Consider the following 17,068-nt stretch of genomic DNA (forward strand, 5'->3'; position numbering starts at 1 on the left):
TTTGTTTGTGATGTGAGTGAAATAAATGTTATAGACAGAGAGCAGGTAAATGTTGTTTACTATTGTGTATCTGTTACATACGGCAAACAAATGATACAGTAACACAGTACTATAAAAGTAGACACAAACTATACTTTTCACTTTCAGGAAGGCAAGGACTTAGCTTGGCAGATGGCGAATAACCACTGACACCTAGTCTGTAGGATTGTTTGGTTAAAATAACTTTTTTTTTTTCTTTTTTTTTTTTTTTTGTTTTACATACATACTACCCATCCCTTTTATTTAAAACTAAATTAAAAAATAATATGAAAACAAAACAGCTTTGGACAAAGGTAAAAAATACATACAAAAAGTTAATGGGTGTCCTGCCGGGAAACATACTTTATAAAGTGCAGATCTTAGACTCGTCCTTCCGGTCAAGGTTGAAGTATTTTTTTTTGTCATAAAATGTCATGTTGTGATTGGAAGATTATGTTTGAGGCCAGGTTGTTTTTTTTATGGTCATGTTAAAATGGAGAATATTTCCCAACAAACACACGTCACTCATTAATCTGTGAAACATTCAACATATCAGGGATGAAAAACATCAAAATCCTATAGCTTTTTACATCATCAATATTGCCCAAATACATCTTCCTATAATGTTATCCTTTTTTTTTTTCCTCAATTAAGAAAATAAAGCAAGGCAAACATATTCTTGATTTCTATAAATCCTTAATACATCCAAAGCACTGAATACCAACAAGAGGCAAACACAGGACTCGGAATAAAAATACAACTACAGTATAAAGATAAATTCTATTACTGAAACTTCAAGGCACAAGACTATGTTAAATAGACCATGAACTTTCTACCACGGTGGAACTGGAATCTATTTCTTATAGTTTAACTTCTGTTTCATTTGACTTTAAATTGTCCTCCTTGCACGATTCAAAGTGCTGCATTTTAGTTATAAGGGTAAATTTCTTTTACTTCAGTTCTACTGTTTAACAGAGTACACAAATTAGAGACATACTAACGGAGAAAACTCATATCGGATCTGCTGGGTATACTATCATACTATTGCTATCAAGATAAAATGGTCTATTTCCAATGTTGGATTTAGAATAAAAAATGAAAAAAAAAAAAAAAAAAAATGCTAAGAATAATAATAAAAAATAAATCTAACACAGAAATTACTCTAGCCACTACAATTGTTGATACGGCGGCATATGAAGCCCAAACTCAGCTACCAGTTAAATCATTAAAACAAAAAACAAGTACTTCAATGAAATAAATCTGTTCATATTAAACAGACCGAAGTGCACAGCTAGCCTTCATTGAACAAACACATTCAACATTTTATACCTCATGAAAACCTTCGGATTCGGTTGGGCTCAGCTCTTGGAGTGCTGTTTGAAAACATCTTATATATAATAGTAAAGGGCAAGCAATGTCCTATCTTCTAATGGCAATCATGCATATTGATACATGTTCACGTACATAGCATGTATTTTTGGCTACAGGGACACAAGGACATTCCAAAGCATATTTCACTGCCAGAGGCACAAATAACCCAAACGAACAAGAAAATAAAACAAACAAACCAACATATAAATAATAAAAGTAATTTTCTTATTCTGTCTTTACCCATTTGTAGGGCTCCATTTTTGTCAGTGGGCTTTGAGCGCTACAAAAGGCAAGAAGTTCATAAAGCAGAGGGCTTTTAACAATACATCATTTCTAGGTGGGCACAAAGGTCCGGCTGATGGAAAAAGAAAAATGTACAACAATGAAACCTCTAGTTACAACACACACACCAGTGCACGTCCTACCTATGAAAAATGACCAAATAAAATCCAAGCGTTTGAGTAAATTCACCTCCCGTGTTGCTTCAATGGGATAAAGGTGTTTCTTTAGAATCAAAGGTCACTTCTACCACCTTAGTGAGTCTCCCAAAATAAAGGCACTACCCTTTCTGTTTCAGCCAGACTGATGCAGCTTGTGAGTCGGCGCTTTAAACTAAGAGTTGTCGCGACTTCAATTCATGTCTGGAGGTTTCTTTCCTTCTGCGTTATTCTTAAACACTGAGAATGTGCTTGCTGAGCTCAAGTTAAAGGAATCCATTCTGCTACCTCCATTCTCCTGCTCGAGTTTAGTCAGACCGGGGAGACGTTCGTGACGTCAGCCGCCGGTTAAGTGAGCGCTCTAACTCTGACAGAGAGCGAGCCGGTGGTGTTTGACAACACTTAAAGTCTCTTGTTAGACCTCAAGCAATTAACTGAGTTTGCCTTTACAGCGAGGACCGGACCCTGCGTTCCTCTGACGTGAAAATCCATTTCCTTTATCTGCTTTTGACTACTTGAAATGATTACATAGCCCTTGTTCAGAGCGGAAACGCTCTTTTATTCTCTGTGCCTCTTCCCGGTGAGGGTCGAGGGAGCGGGGGGGCTGGAGGGAGAGAATGGAGACACTTTCGTTCTTAATAAGAAATGAAAAAAAAAATTGCGATTGTCGATTCCAATTTAATCTATACATTTAGCGTCCAAAAATAATGTTTTTTCAAGAAACCTAGAGCACGCTTGACCAGTAAGTTCTCACTCATACATTTGAACCCCTAATCAAATATCAAAAACATCTTACTCTAGCTGAACTAACAGACAAAAAGATTTAACAAGTGCTGAGTGTTACTTAAAACTGTCTGTTATGACTCTGATTAAGGTTTAGTAGTATACATTTATCAGCATTTATGTCAGTGACGATGCACATCCATCACACAAGCCACAATAACCATAAATGTATGAGATTCACAGACAAAACTAATACTTTGGGGGGGAAAACTCTGGGACTATTCAAAACAACAACTGCAATATCTAGAATATAAAATATTAGTTTGTGATGCCATTGGATTCAGGGGTCTGTAAAGATTTACTAACTTTACCGTCTTTGTCACCCCATTATTGGCCATAAATGTGTGATATCCAACACTGTAAGTGAAATGTAGCCGTTATGTGCTACTTTTATGATTTGGTGTTTTTACAGAGAAAGCACAACTAAACAAAAGAATGGCTCTTTATAATGACATTAAACATGCATCCTATGCCAACACACATCTGAAGAAAGGTACAACCTCCGGACATGAAACAGAAGTCTGTGCAAGGCTAACCAGAACAATATATGGAAAATAATAATAAAGAAAATTGTTATGCTTCTCACAATTCCAAAAAAAGTGTCTTAAAAGTAAGGTGCATTTCATGTAGGAGAAGAAACGAAAATGGAACAGAAAAAGTGCTGTAAAGTTTCTGTAAAATCCTAAACAAGTTTACATAAACAACAAAGAAGAACTTCCTCAGTTTGGTTCAAAATTTCTTCAGGTTTAAGTTTAATCCTATCCTAATCATATTCATATTCATATTCATATATATATATATATATATATATATATATATATATATATATATATATATATATATATATAGTTAATTACTAAGACACTCTTTGAATATCTAACCACTTGATTGATGCATGTAGCCATGATGTGCAGTCCTTCTTTCTGACTGCAAAATGTTGTCATTTTGAAGAGTTCAGATTAGAAAACTATTTCATGATGGCATTGTGTTGTAAAATGTATGCAAGTTTACCTTTCCTTTGTTGCCAAGTACTGTTTTCATAATTCAAAAATTCGGAATTCAAAATATATACGTTTCTAAAACGTTTAACCCTCATCAATAGTGCTGTACCTGGCTTTATAAACCTTTATGTATAGTAAAGACAATGACGGAGTACTGTAATAAATAGCACGCAAAGCACGCAAACATCAGCAACCCATGCATTTCACACAGCTACAGCCTGACAAGACATTATATAAATATAGCAATCTATTAACTTTCCTGTCTGAATCATTTTTAGAACAGCAGCTCTATGGTATTAGTCTATAACCACACACAGTAAAAACAAAAGCTACATTTGAAATGGTATGCCTTTTTTTTTTTTTTTTGTTAGGGATTTGTGTCACAAGAACACAAGGCCTCTATTTAAATTGTACTCAATGGGGAAAAAAAGCAGGTAAACGTAACAAATTTCTTTTCTCGTATTCTTTTACGCAAGTTAACATCTACTCCAGACGCTACAGTGGACTGTGCTTTCAATATTCCCTAACAAATACATTTGTGCTTTATCTTCCCTACCAAAGAAAATGAAAAATAGAGCTTTCCGCTCTAGTTGCATTTTCTCAGGCACATCCGAAACGGGCGATTAGGTTAACGCAACTACTGATAATTAATATACATATGTGCGCTAAAAATACCAACAACGCAAAAGGAAATAATACTATCAAATTCAATTGATCTTTACAGGTCAACAGGCTGGAAATATCAGCTTGGCACAAACCCACAACTAGGAAGTTCTTTTCTGTCTGAGTTAAGCTAGCGTTTATTATTTCAAAGGTGAGGATGCTGCAACAGCTGTGTCCGACTCAAATGGAAAGGTGGAGATCGGAAATGTGGCCCTTTTTTCTTCAGCTTGCTTTCTTTGCGTCTGATTTGCCCCTTCGTTTTATGACACAAAAGGAAGAACACACTAATAGGACACCTTTTTGCTAGGGTTGAGATGACATGACTATGAGGCATTTTAGTTCTTTCGAGAGCAATTTGATCAGAAAGGTTCACTTACTATGGCGTGTGACTTGTGCATCCATTACCACTTGAGTGTGTTTCTACTTCCTACAAGCTCTGACAAAGGAATAACGGGTTTAGGTGAGTGCTAAAGATATACTAATACAAAGATATAGTGGGAAATAAAAGGAAACCATAAAGAAAAAAGGTTAGCAGAGAATTCATCCGGAAGCAAGAGAATTGTCGCCCCGCGTCCAACCCACAGAGAGAACGAGACACAACAGCTGCCTTTTGTTTCAGTACGTTTACATTTTTGTATATTTTTGTTTCCTTTTTCTTTTTTCCTCAGTAAAAAAGAACGAAAAATCACTCGTCTCGCTGCAACCGCCTCCGCTTCTTCACACACAAAGCCGCTGCCGATCGGTCATTTAGTCAGTCAGCTCACTGGCTCGCTCACTTGTGTCCTGGACTCGACCGTTTCCTCTCGGCTCGGCCTCGGGACGGCGGAGGGAGGAACAATGTCTCTCAACTCCTTGCCTTCTCCCATCACAGTCGTCTGCTGCCCTCTCAGGTCAGCGGAGGCCATCTTGCTTGAGTTCTGAGCATCCCTGCTTGAGGAGCTGTCAGTTCTCGCTTCCTCCCTGCAGGCCACGTGCTCCGCTCTGGGCCTGGAGGTGCTCAAGTCCTGGGGTTCGTTTTCCATGGTCGCAGGCACCGGCGGCCCCCCTTGCGTGGAGTGACCCAGGGAGAGCTGGTGAGCCTGCGGAGTGTAGGTGGAGGGCGGCATGGCCTGCAGGTGGTGTTGGTGGTGGTGGTGATGGTGGTGGTGTTTAAAATGCTGCCCTCGTTGATCTCTCTTCTTGTGACTCTTCGGTCCGCCGCCGCTGGTTGCCGTTCCGCTGCCACTGCCGCTGCCGCTTCCGCTGCTGCCGTTCCCTGGATCTGTGGATGCCTCTTTGTGCTTCCGGCCAGGATGCTTGTGAGGCCTCTGTCCCGTTTCTACCTCCTCCCCTGTAGGGGTCACAGTTGATGCAATCAGTCGTTTCGTCTCCGTCGGTGTGGTTCCAGAGGTGGTAGATCCCTCCAACTCCTCCAAAGTCTCTCGGGTTTTGCGTTTCTTGATAGGAAGTGCCCTCTCCTGAACAGGCTTTACGGAAGACTCCTTCTGAGCTTTTTTCTTGGCCTCTGCGGTGAGAATGGCCGCGGCGGCATACGCGGCGGCCGAGCCTGTCCCCACTGTTGACTGCGAAGCAGCTGCTGGCTTGCGGCCACGTTTTTTGGGGGTGCTTGGCGGTTCCTGTTCCGTTTTTCGTTTGCGTCCTCGACGCACTTTGGCAACTGCCGCTTGCACCAATGGAGCCCCCGGTTCAGTTTTAGGGGCAACAAAGGGCATCTTTACAAGGAGTTTTCCCGGACTCTTTTCTATGACACGCTTTACCGCCACCCCTTCCGTGGCCTGCCGTACCTTGCCGCTGCCTTTTGGGCGGCCCCTCCCGCGACCGGAGGGTTTGACCACTTTAGGCTTCTTTGGCGGTCTCTTTTCTCTGCGAGACGGGCTTCCTCGGCCCGTTACTGTGAAGTCAAAGTCATTGGGATCCGTTGTGGTATCGCCCACCTTTTGGAAGTATGCCATGAGCTCCACTTTGGAGCGGAAGGCTTTCCCTTCTGGGCTGAAAAATAAAAACAAATACATTAGTATGATACAAAAAAATACAGTGTAAAGCCAAAAGTATATTTCACTTTTTATGAATACGTGAGGGTCAGCGTACAGTGCGCATGACGTGAATTTCATCAGGAAAGTAACCACGCATACTCTGTATGCGCAGGTTGCAATTGCGCATTTAATTTTTCAGTAATTAGTTTTAGGTGGCAACCGTGCCCTGGTGGTGCATGTCGATTCACAAGGTAGTCGAAAAAAAACCCTGCATAAACAGAACAGACAGGAACGCATGCAAGCTACAGTGACAATGGAGGCTATATAGGCAACAGAGTGTGCGAAGATGTTAGAAAGTACCCTCATTTGTACACCTCTAGCATGAAAAAACACAAATATATTTACATGGATTGTAACTCGTGGCGAGAGATTGCTCAAAACTGCGAATGAGTTGAACACCTGTGTATGCGCACGAGTTAAGTGAAGTAGACTTTGCAAGGCTGTGCATTCGACTTGTGCTGAATTTGTAACCAGACAAGCAAATCTGAATATTTTCTTTGATTTCATGTTTATTCCTATTAAGCATGCTTTAAAATAAGGTATTGTGGCAACTGTGACACATCAGTCAGTGTTCAATAGCATGCACCCTTATTCATCATGTCAAATTATTTGGAAGAACAATAACCTTCACATCATTTAATTATTTAGCCATACAGTAAATCTTGTAAATCAAGCTCTAAAACACAAATCTCTGTGACCCCAACCAGTGTAATGCACAGCTCTCTCTATACATGCAATTCAGATTTATTGAACAACTACTGAGTTATTATATCATGCATCAAATACTGCTGGGACCAGTTGCGCAATCTTGCGTCTTATGTCGGAAGTGACCAGTAACGCCTCCCAGATCAGTGTAATTATAATATTATAGTATTTGTAAATATTTTGAATTAGATTTTTATTTTTTGTTTTCAATTTAACTTTAAAGTTGTATTAATTTTGTTAATTTTTGTCTTTTTTATTTTATTTAAATAGCTTTATACTTTTTTATGTATTACTTTTAGTTAATTTTGTTAATATCAGTATTTTAAGTTAAACTAAATGAAAATTTAAAAAGTCTGCACTGGAAACTAGCTGAAATGTAATACGTTTTAGGCACAGTTTCACAGACAGGGTTTAGCCTAAGCCAGGATTAGGCATTAGTTCAATTAGCTTTTATAAACGTTCACTAGAAAAAAACATTACTAGTGTGCATCTTAAGACAAAACAATAGCACTGACATAGTTTATGATATGTCAGTACAAGTTGCTTTCAGTTAAAACAGCTCAAACATGCATTTTAGACTAGGACTAGCTTGAGCCTTGTCTGCGAAACCAGGGGTTAATTTTTTATAATTTATTTCCATTAAGGTTTATTTTGTTTCAAGTAACGAAATTGTTTTTTAATGGTTTCTGTTTTAGTTAACAATAATATCCCTGCATCAGACAAATCAGCTGTGAATCTGTGATTAAGACTTCAGCGACACTAAAATGGGAGGGATTCTTACTCAAAACATTAGTATATAAATATGTAACATTAGTCTGACTTTGCACCAAAACTATTTAATACACAATGTTACAACTACATATACATACATATCGTGAGAGACCAGAGACATCACAAGCTGGCTTTGGCGTGATGGACAGAAGTACATAATGAATAAGTTTCAAATAAATAATCCATTATACATGTAAATAAAATAATTTTATTTCAGTTAAATGGGGAATATAGCACAACAACTGAGGCCGTAACTGGTACTTCCAGTGTCAGAAGCTTTAGTTTTGTTGCGTTTGCAATGACTCTCCAAACACAGTAACGTGACTTTTAATAATGACTGATTTGTTGTATGCGTCATTTGGAATAAACATTATGAAATGAATATCGTCACAGTTGCTCTCAAAAAAGTACTAACTTCCTGTAACTTGTACTAACTTGATCAGGTAGACATCAAATTTGCCAGCAGATCGCCCAGACTTGCGCTGTTTCAGCTTGCGTGTCCAACCTTGAGGCAGTGAAGGGTCGTCATACAGTGGGCCTCTGTCCCGAATGACGGAACGCCGCTGCTTGGCTGATGCGGAAGATTCTGGAGCGCTGAGTGCAGCTCCAACTTCAGGGTCAGTGGGTTCAGACTTCCCTGCCTCCGTCTGTTGTCCGACATCCCCCTGCGTAAAGAGGGGCGGGGGTGGAGGAACGGATACTGTGGCCTCGAGTTTTCCCACATCTTGCCGTTCCTTTTTGTTTTTCTTCTGCTTCTGTGTCTTGTCTTTTGAGCCCTCCTGGTCTTCATTCTTGTCCTCACCTCTGCTGACAACACAAGAAATAAGTGGCATACTGAGAGAGGATGACAGTATTATGTGTCTGTATTCTAGTCAACCGCTTGTCTAAATATCTAAGAAGGATTTTTTTAAAAACTGAACAGAAGTGCTGAGTTTGCATGTTTGCGATCATCAATTCAAAATTTTGGCTTTAAAGCATGCTCATTTTCAGATCACACAAGCTCTATTAAATACCACCACCAAGCAGGCGGGAAGTGGCCTGAATTTAAAGTGTTAGCATAAAACTAAGTTAACCAAATTAACTGATGCAATTTTCATCTTAACATCTTTGGACGTCATCCTCAGGATGTGTCTATTTCGTAACTTCTGGATAAACGCATTCAATTTGATTTCTACTGTGAATGCAAACACACGGAAATCACCCTGGAGGTGTCAAGAGGCTTGTTTTTAGCAAAACCTCAACGTTAAGGCTGAATCATTGTATCTTCAGGGGACGAAGGAATTTCCCACTTGTCTGTGGCTTGTCCCTCAAGGGGACAACAACTCTTTGTTGGTTACTGATCAACTTCATTTGCCTTAGACTTTGCAAATTACTCTAAATACGTATGCTTTCGTCATGAACACATGGTGGCTTGGTGTTTAAGTAATGAACAAAGAAACAAAATATTTAAATCCATTAAAACATCAGATCACAATAAACAAAAAAAATATACATTGTGAACTTAATTTCTATATCTCCAACAACTGAGATTTAAGAGAAAAAATAACTAACCAAACTATGTAGCCAACATATTTTTTATCTTTTTCTTCAGTCATCGTACAGTACTGCTTCCCTTAGTTTTGGTATACAAAACTTTCGCAATACAGCTAGATTTAAAAGGACACATTTTTTAGATTTCCTTATCATTTACAGTTACTCTATTAGGGTGGAGACTGGGATCATTGTAACAGATCCAACATGCTCTAAGCTCAAATGTTGTGTCACTTTCAATAATAGTGCAGTCAATTCGGAAGACAAAGTCAAGTGATGAACACATTCATGAAGTTTACCAGTTAAATAAAGCTAGAACTACTGGTTAAACTGTTCTTTTATGTTACTCACTTAAACAATCAATCAACAGTCTGCAAAAAAACTTACTGACGTTTCAATACATCACTACACACCACGACTTAAAGGATTAGCTCACTTCAGAATTAACATTTCCTGATAATTTACTCACCCCCATGTCATCCAAGATGTTCATGTCTTTCTTTCTTCAGCTGAAAAGAAATTAAGGTTTTTGAGGAAAACATTCCAGGATTTTTCTCCATATAGTGGACTTCAACGGGGTTCAACGGGTTGAAGGTCCAAATTGCAGTATAATACTTTCTAAAAAAATAAAAATGTATATACTTTTTAAACATAAATAATCCTCTTGCGCTGCTCTGCGATGCGCCACGCATTATGTAATCATGCTGGAAAGGCCATGTGTGACGTAGGTGGAAATACTGCGGTAGGGCAAAAAACTCCATCTTATTTTCTCCTCAAACTTCAAAATCGTCCAACATCGTTGTTTGACCTTTTTTGTAAAGGCCGTTTAACTTAGTCTTTGCACGTTCGCTTTGTAGACACTGAATCGGTATTTCCGCCTACGTCAAACGTGATCTTTCCAACGTGATTACTTAATAGGTGGTGCATTGCAGAGCTAGTACAAGACGAGCACTTGTGGTTAAAAAGTGTATTAATTTATTTATTTAGAAAATGACATCGTTTTGCTAGATAAGACCCTTATTCCTCGTCTGGGATCGTGTAGAGCCCTTTGAAGCTGCAGTGAAACTGACATTTGGACCTTCAACCCGTTGGTAACTGTTGAAGTCCACTATATGGAGAAAAATCCTGGAATGTTTTCCTCAAAAACTTAATTTCTTTTTGACTAAAGAAAAAAGAAAGAAAGAAAGACATCTTGGATGACATGGGGGTGAGTAAATTATCAGGAAATTTTTAATTCTGAACTGAAGCAAACTGAGCAAGCTAAGTGAAGTAGCTTTCAAACTTTGGTAGAGCACAACAGTTGGGTTCCAGAAGCAGAAATCACATTTAAAAAAACAAAAACAAAAAAAACAGCATCAATTCATCACATTTGTTGCCCAAATATGTTAATTCTGAAGTGAAACACATTTGGGAAGTTCACAATCCCTGTGGTGTGACTTGCAAAACTCCATTCATAAATATTCTCAATTGCATTTTCCTACATTGTACATAAATACTATCCATGACCTCAAAAATTAGAAACTACATGGAATATTTGCACTTCATCCATATTTGTAAAATCAGTCAAAACACAAGACCATTTATTGTGAAAGTTATTTTTTAACATTTGTGAAAGTCCAGTCACAGGACCTAATATAAATACGTTCCCTTATACATTAAAATCTTGTTACTATGCATTTACATTTATTCATTTACAACTTTATCCTGAGTTGCATGCTCCATGAATTTATTACTAGGTAAGGGCAGATTCTAGTTCATTTGGCATAGATGAAATTAGGGGTGGGCAATATGACCAAAATCTTATATCATGATATGAGTAATTGTATTTCACGATAACGGTATATATAACGGCCTTTCGTTGTTTGACTAACATTAATGACAGACAGCAGCACGTTTATTAGGCTGCTGTCACTTTAAGACCGAATGCACTGATCCAATTTACTGATACATATGCGCTTTCTTTCTGTTTACCTTCACATAAGTCATAAATGACTGTGGATACTTACAAAGAAGTTCATTTTGACACATAAGTGTGTGTATTTGACCTGTTCAAGACCAATAAGGCAGCAAAAAGAACTCAGTTCAGTACTTGCGCGCTCTACAAGCAGCGGATTTGTGCGAGCTTCACTGTGCATATACCGCAATGAGTTCTCTTTCTCTGCTTATTGTACTTTAATGGTTTAAAATCACTTGTTTTTAAACAGCAATACTTAAAGGGATAGTTCAAAAAAATGAAAATTATCCCATGATTTACTCACCCTCAAGTATATGACCATCTTCTTTCAGATGAACACAATCCGAGCTATATTAAAAAACATCCTGGCTCTTCCAAGCTTTATAATGGTAGTGAAAAGTCCAAAAAAAGTGCATCCATCTATCATAAAAGTAATCCACATGACTCCAGGGGGTTAATAAAGGCCTTCTGAAGCGAAGCGATGGGTTTTTGTAAGAAAAATATCCATATTTAAAACGTAATAACTTTATAAACTAAAATAACTAGCTTCCGGTAGACTGCCTACACAAATCGACTTGCGCCAAACTTCTGATGACGTAAGATGCAGAATAGTGTCGCTTCACTTCAGAAGGCCTTTATTAACCCCCTGGAGCCGTGTGGATATCTTTTATGATGGATGTATGCACTTTTTTGGATTTCAAAATCAGGAGCGCCATTCACTACCATTATAAAGCTTGGAAGAGCCAGGATATTTTATAAGGTATCTCTTGTTTGTGTTCGTCTAAAAGAAGATAGTCATATTAACGTAGGATGGCTTGAGGGTGAGTAAATCATGGGATAATTTTCATTTTTGGGTGAACTATCCCTTTAAAAACACACAAAATATGATAAGCTTTCACGACTACGCAGCACAGCAATGTCACGTAAACATAACCGCGATAGACAGAAATCTCGACCGGCTGACAAATTTCTACCGGTTAATCGAATTTATATCGCTCCCCCCCCCCCCGAGATGAGATATTCTGTTCGTTAGCCATGTAATAATCTGACCTTATGCATGAACTAACCATTTATGAGATGAACACAAATGAACACTGCAAGCTTTCTTTAAGCCACAATTATTGGGGGCAGGTCAATGAAAGAATCATGATGGAAGATAATTGGTATTGTTCATTATTAAGTTTCACATTATTGTGAATGTTGACTGTACAACTTAGTACCGAGTAGGAGCTTCACAGAAGGCGAAATAGACCTTGAAACTCAGCTGGAAATCAATTAATATCTGCATTAGACAGCTCCTTATGTTCTGGTGGTATGTAACCTTAAGAACAATTAATAAATAAGAACAAGTGCAATTATACCATGCTGGACAATCAAGGATCATGTTTAACCAGCATGAACAACTGTCTTTGAAAAAAAACATAGGAAACCCAAAGACTGCATGTTGTTTATTGGAACTTTCCTTTGAGTCACTACAATGAAAATTCAATATGATAGTTTAGTGCCCATATAACTTCCATATTAAATGTTTAAAATAATAATTAGTTTTAGTTAAAACCACAAAATAGCCCATGTACTGAGCCAGTACCTGCCCTTGCAATGAATTCATGGAGCATGCAACACACAGGAAGAAGTTGCACAGGATTCAAGTTCAGCCTTCGAGACATGTCACAAGTGTGTGTAAAAGACATGAACCAGTGTGTTTTGCATGTCACCCTGTTTGTGCTAATCGCCTTGCGGTCGACCACACACGCATATAGACAAATATGATGATGCTAGATCCGTTAGCTGGTTACCGGAAGTCAGCTCAACAATATCACCAGCCTGCTATCACATGGGAGTGCCTTGTGCACCGCTAAAGCAAGCTCACTATCTATTTCAGTGATGCGAGAAGCACAACAGTCGCATGAACAGTGTTTTGCACCTGGAGTTAAATGGTTTGCATGCTGCAGGGGCAAAATGAGCAGCAATAACAACACAAAGACACAAGCACAGTGACATCAGACAGAGAAATAGCACACTGGCCAACTTGCTTGCATATGCAAACTTGGTACCTGATGATGTACACGGCGCGAGACTACTAAAACGCACCTTAACCTCGTTTCTAAGCACTTAGTCAAGTAATTCCACGCCAGGACAGGCATATCTATCTGGAGCAAATCTCATTTGCCTTGTCCTGCAGCGCCACAAGCAAGCTAACTTACTTCAGTCTGCTGTTTTTGACAGCTCCCGAACACTTAGGATCGAAACAACACGTAATATTCTCGCGAAAGAGCCACGAATATAAGCAAAACAAAACATGTGAGCGTCCAAACCCCCAGGCAGCCCTTCGCGCTACATTTCAGAGGAGTTTTTGAAGTAACGTCAGAAAACGACACCGAACACACATCGGGATAAAGCGCGCGGCTCTCGTGCCGCACAATGTGTCCGTTGATCGTGGAAAAAGAGCGGGAGAAATACGAGTGACGTATTCTCAACGCCTTCGCGGGCTAGCGCGGCTAACATTCCCCGCTCAGCCTGCGCCTGCCTGACAAAATATCACAGCGACGATCAAAACCTACGCCATCGCCGCTCGCGACGCCTGACATTGGAAGCCGTGACAATGGGAATGGATGCGATTCACACTTACAGTCTCTCCTCTCCGCTCTCTGCGGCGGCCATTTTTATTTAAATAAATAAATTTCCAAAAAATCACGCAACATCTTTGTGGGTACCCCTCACCCTCCTCTCCCACTCCCTCTAACACAACACCATCCTTCGGACGCGAGTTCTCGCGAGAGGTGGGGTAGAAGGGAAAGGGGGTAACGCGTACGTTCTCGCGAGAGCTGAGAAGTGGATAACTAGAGAGGGGAACAACGTCCAGGGCGAGGAAAGCTGCATTGCACACCAGAATAACAGTGCATAACTGTATTATGTACTAGTCCTGTTTCTTTTAGATAAATTCATATCAAGTTTTTGAATGCGTTTGAGATATTTTTTGATAAAAGTGCTTATTTTAAAACACGTCTGCACCTTATATAGCCTATGGAAGGCTAGTGTCACTAGTTTGCCACTAATAAATAAGGAAACTAATGATGGATTAAAAAATAAAAATGTAAATAAAGCTTTTCAAATTGAATAGACATTTACAGTTTTAATTCACACACGCACACATGCACGAATAAGGTTGGAAATGGTAGCAGGGCTCATGTTGTCCTGTTTTAACTTTCTCCAATTGCATATTTCATATTTAGCTTGACATTTTCATGTGAACAATCAACAAGTGCTGCTATAAGGGTGATGCTTGCAAAGTTGAAGTTTGTAATTATTTTCTTTCCAACTTCCTCTTTTGACACATAAATGTGATAATGAGGTAAGAAAGAAAAAAAGCAAAAGAGGAAATGAGAGTATCAGGGTACGTCCCAAATCTTTACTCACAGGCCAAGAGTTGAAAAACGATTTACAGACTTGGCAGAAAGTAGAAAAGAAATACAGAAATAGCTAAATTGATTCCACATCAAATGCACAAGATACCATCAATAAACACTCTTATTTCAAATAACCGTCCCATCCGTATTTAGATTTTACATGGTAAGATTTTTACAGATTTGGATTTGTGTTTTAGCTGAGTTTGTTGTTTTTTTAATTCAGTTGAGCTTAGTTTTGTCCCACTGCAATCAGAAAACACTTGCTTGGGTACACAGTCAACAACACTTGCATCTGAAACAGTGAAAACAGAATAAATCTGACAGCTAATTTCTTGAGAGGCACTGAATCCATACTAAACCCATCACTAGATAGATCAATAGACGAAATATGTACAATGTTATTAAAAATAAACAGATGAATGCACTACCGGGACATATGTTGGATCCAATTTTTAAATCTTTGGCATTTTTTGTCATTTTCAATAGCATTTTTGCAGCAAGCACTGCTTAATTTCTGACCATTTCTGGAAGACACAAAAAAGTAGAGATGGAGTGATATATCAGCAAGGCCTACAGGTCTCCATTTTTAGATGATCAGCACATGCTGATAACCATGTATGCGGTGGTACAAGTGGTACTTCCTTCTCAGTACCAAAAACAGCAGCATTTTAACACATTTTAACAAATGATTTCTGTTTTAATTTGTGTGTGTGTGTGTGTACCTAGTATTCACTACATTATGGGGACCATATATCCCCACCACGAGGATAGTAATATACCAGTAAATGTTGACCTTATGGGGACATTGTTTTTGGTCCCCATGAGGAAAATAGCTTATAAATCATACTAAATGAAGTCTTTTGAAAATATACTGTTTATACAGTATAAAAAAAATATTATGTCTATGGAAAGTCCTCAAAAACATGGAAACCAGTGTGTGTATGTGTGTTGGATCAAATATTGTGTAAAATAAGTGTTTAATTTCAGCAGTTTTGTGTAAATCTCATTTGCAATCATGAAATTGTATTATGTATACTTCATCATTATATAGGCCAGAGGTTCAAGCTTCACAAAAGCATTTGTTGATTATATATTTCTTTGCCATCACAGGAATGGAATACATTTGAATAAATCACAATATTATGGTTTTTACTGTATTTTCGATCAAATAAATGCAGCTTTGGTGAACATGAGACTTAAAGGGTTAGTTCACCCAAAAATGAATATAATGTCATTAATTACTCACCCTCATGCCGTTCCACACCCCTAAGACCTTCATTCATCTTCAGAACACAAATTAAGATATTTCTGATTAAATCCAATGGCTCAGCGAGGCCTGCATAGACAGCAATTGTACTTCCTCTCTCAAGATCCATAAAGTTACTAAAAACATATTTAAATCAGTTCATGTGAATTCAGTGGTTCTATCTTAATATTATAAAGCGACAAGAATATTTTTTGTGCGCCAAAAAAACAAAATAATGACTTTTTAACAATATCTAGTGATGGCCGATTTCAAAAACACCTATTCGGAGCGTTATGAATCTTTTGAGTCGAATCAGTGATTCGGATCGCGTATCAAACCGCCAAACTGCTGAAATCACGTGACTTTGGCGCCGATTCAATTCATAAAGCTCCAAAGTTTCATGAAGCAGTGTTTTGAAATCGGCCATCACTTTATAAGTCGTTATTTTTTTTGGCGCACAAAAGATATTCTCGTCGCTTTATAATATTAAGATAGAACCACTGAACTCACATGAACTGACTTAAATATGTTTTTAGTATCTTTATGGATCTTGAGAGAGGAAATGTCATTGCTGGCTATGGAGGCCTCGCTGAGCCATTGGATTTCAACAAAAATATCTTAATTTGCGAATGTTTTAGGGGTGAAGTACGACATAAGGCTGAGTAATAAATTACATTATTTTCATTTTTGGGTGAACTAACCCTTTAAGTTCAAAATTTACTGGTATTAAGCCTACTATCCTTGTGGGGATATTTGGTCTCCATAATATAGGGAATACCAGGTTCAACCTTCACTAAAGCATTTGTTGATTATATATCCATCACAGGAATACATTACATTATAATAAATCACAATATTACTTTTTTTTTTTACTGTATTTTCATTCAAATAAATGCAGCCTTGGTGAGCATAAGACTTCTTTCAAAAACATTTAAAAAATCAAACTTTTGAACAGTAGTGTATATTTGAAACAAACAAACTATTTTTAATTATATAGTTCTGACAACTTAAAAATTAAAGGATTGTATACTGCCTACTAGCAGATAATATTGACTATTTCTTAATGTCACCAAACTGTTTGTAAACGATTGATTCTTGGAAATTAATCACTTCTTAACATAATGCAAAGCATGTACTTACATGTATTTA

General features: G+C 38.2%; 1 protein-coding gene across 3 annotated transcripts; it reads right to left on the reverse strand.

Moving 5' to 3' along the window:
• Window positions 1-41: 41 nt before the first annotated feature.
• On the reverse strand, window positions 42-14,053 carry mecp2 (methyl CpG binding protein 2). 3 transcript variants are annotated; one of them, XM_048210148.1, is made up of 3 exons: window positions 13,896-14,053; window positions 8,218-8,586; window positions 42-6,262 (listed from the first exon to the last, which is right to left on the reverse strand). In XM_048210148.1, exons 1-3 carry the CDS (start codon window positions 13,925-13,927, stop codon window positions 5,029-5,031), a joined length of 1,635 nt encoding a protein of 544 aa, XP_048066105.1. In that variant the 5' UTR covers window positions 13,928-14,053; the 3' UTR covers window positions 42-5,028. The 3 variants fall into 3 exon arrangements, with proteins under 3 accessions (XP_048066105.1, XP_048066104.1, XP_048066103.1); XM_048210147.1 differs by having other exon boundaries at window positions 8,218-8,589; window positions 13,896-14,029; XM_048210146.1 differs by lacking the exon at window positions 13,896-14,053 and adding an exon at window positions 13,358-13,869.
• Between the last annotated feature and the right edge of the window lie 3,015 nt (window positions 14,054-17,068).

The sequence above is a fragment of the Megalobrama amblycephala genome, linkage group LG12, assembly GCF_018812025.1.
Source record: "Megalobrama amblycephala isolate DHTTF-2021 linkage group LG12, ASM1881202v1, whole genome shotgun sequence".
Taxonomy (NCBI): Eukaryota; Metazoa; Chordata; class Actinopteri; order Cypriniformes; family Xenocyprididae; genus Megalobrama; species Megalobrama amblycephala.

Bases quoted from the DNA above. Each gene is read 5' to 3' on its own strand.
- mecp2 (XM_048210146.1), bottom strand. From the start codon at position 13,410: ATGCCTGTCCTGGCGTGGAATTACTTGACTAAGTGCTTAGAAACGAGG. The intron at 8,587-13,357 runs GTGCGTTTTAGT...TGTTGTCAGCAG, and splicing joins TGCTTAGAAACGAGGTTAAG to AGGTGAGGACAAGAATGAAG. The intron at 6,263-8,217 runs GTTAGTACAAGT...TTTATTTTTCAG, and splicing joins TTTGATGTCTACCTGATCAA to CCCAGAAGGGAAAGCCTTCC.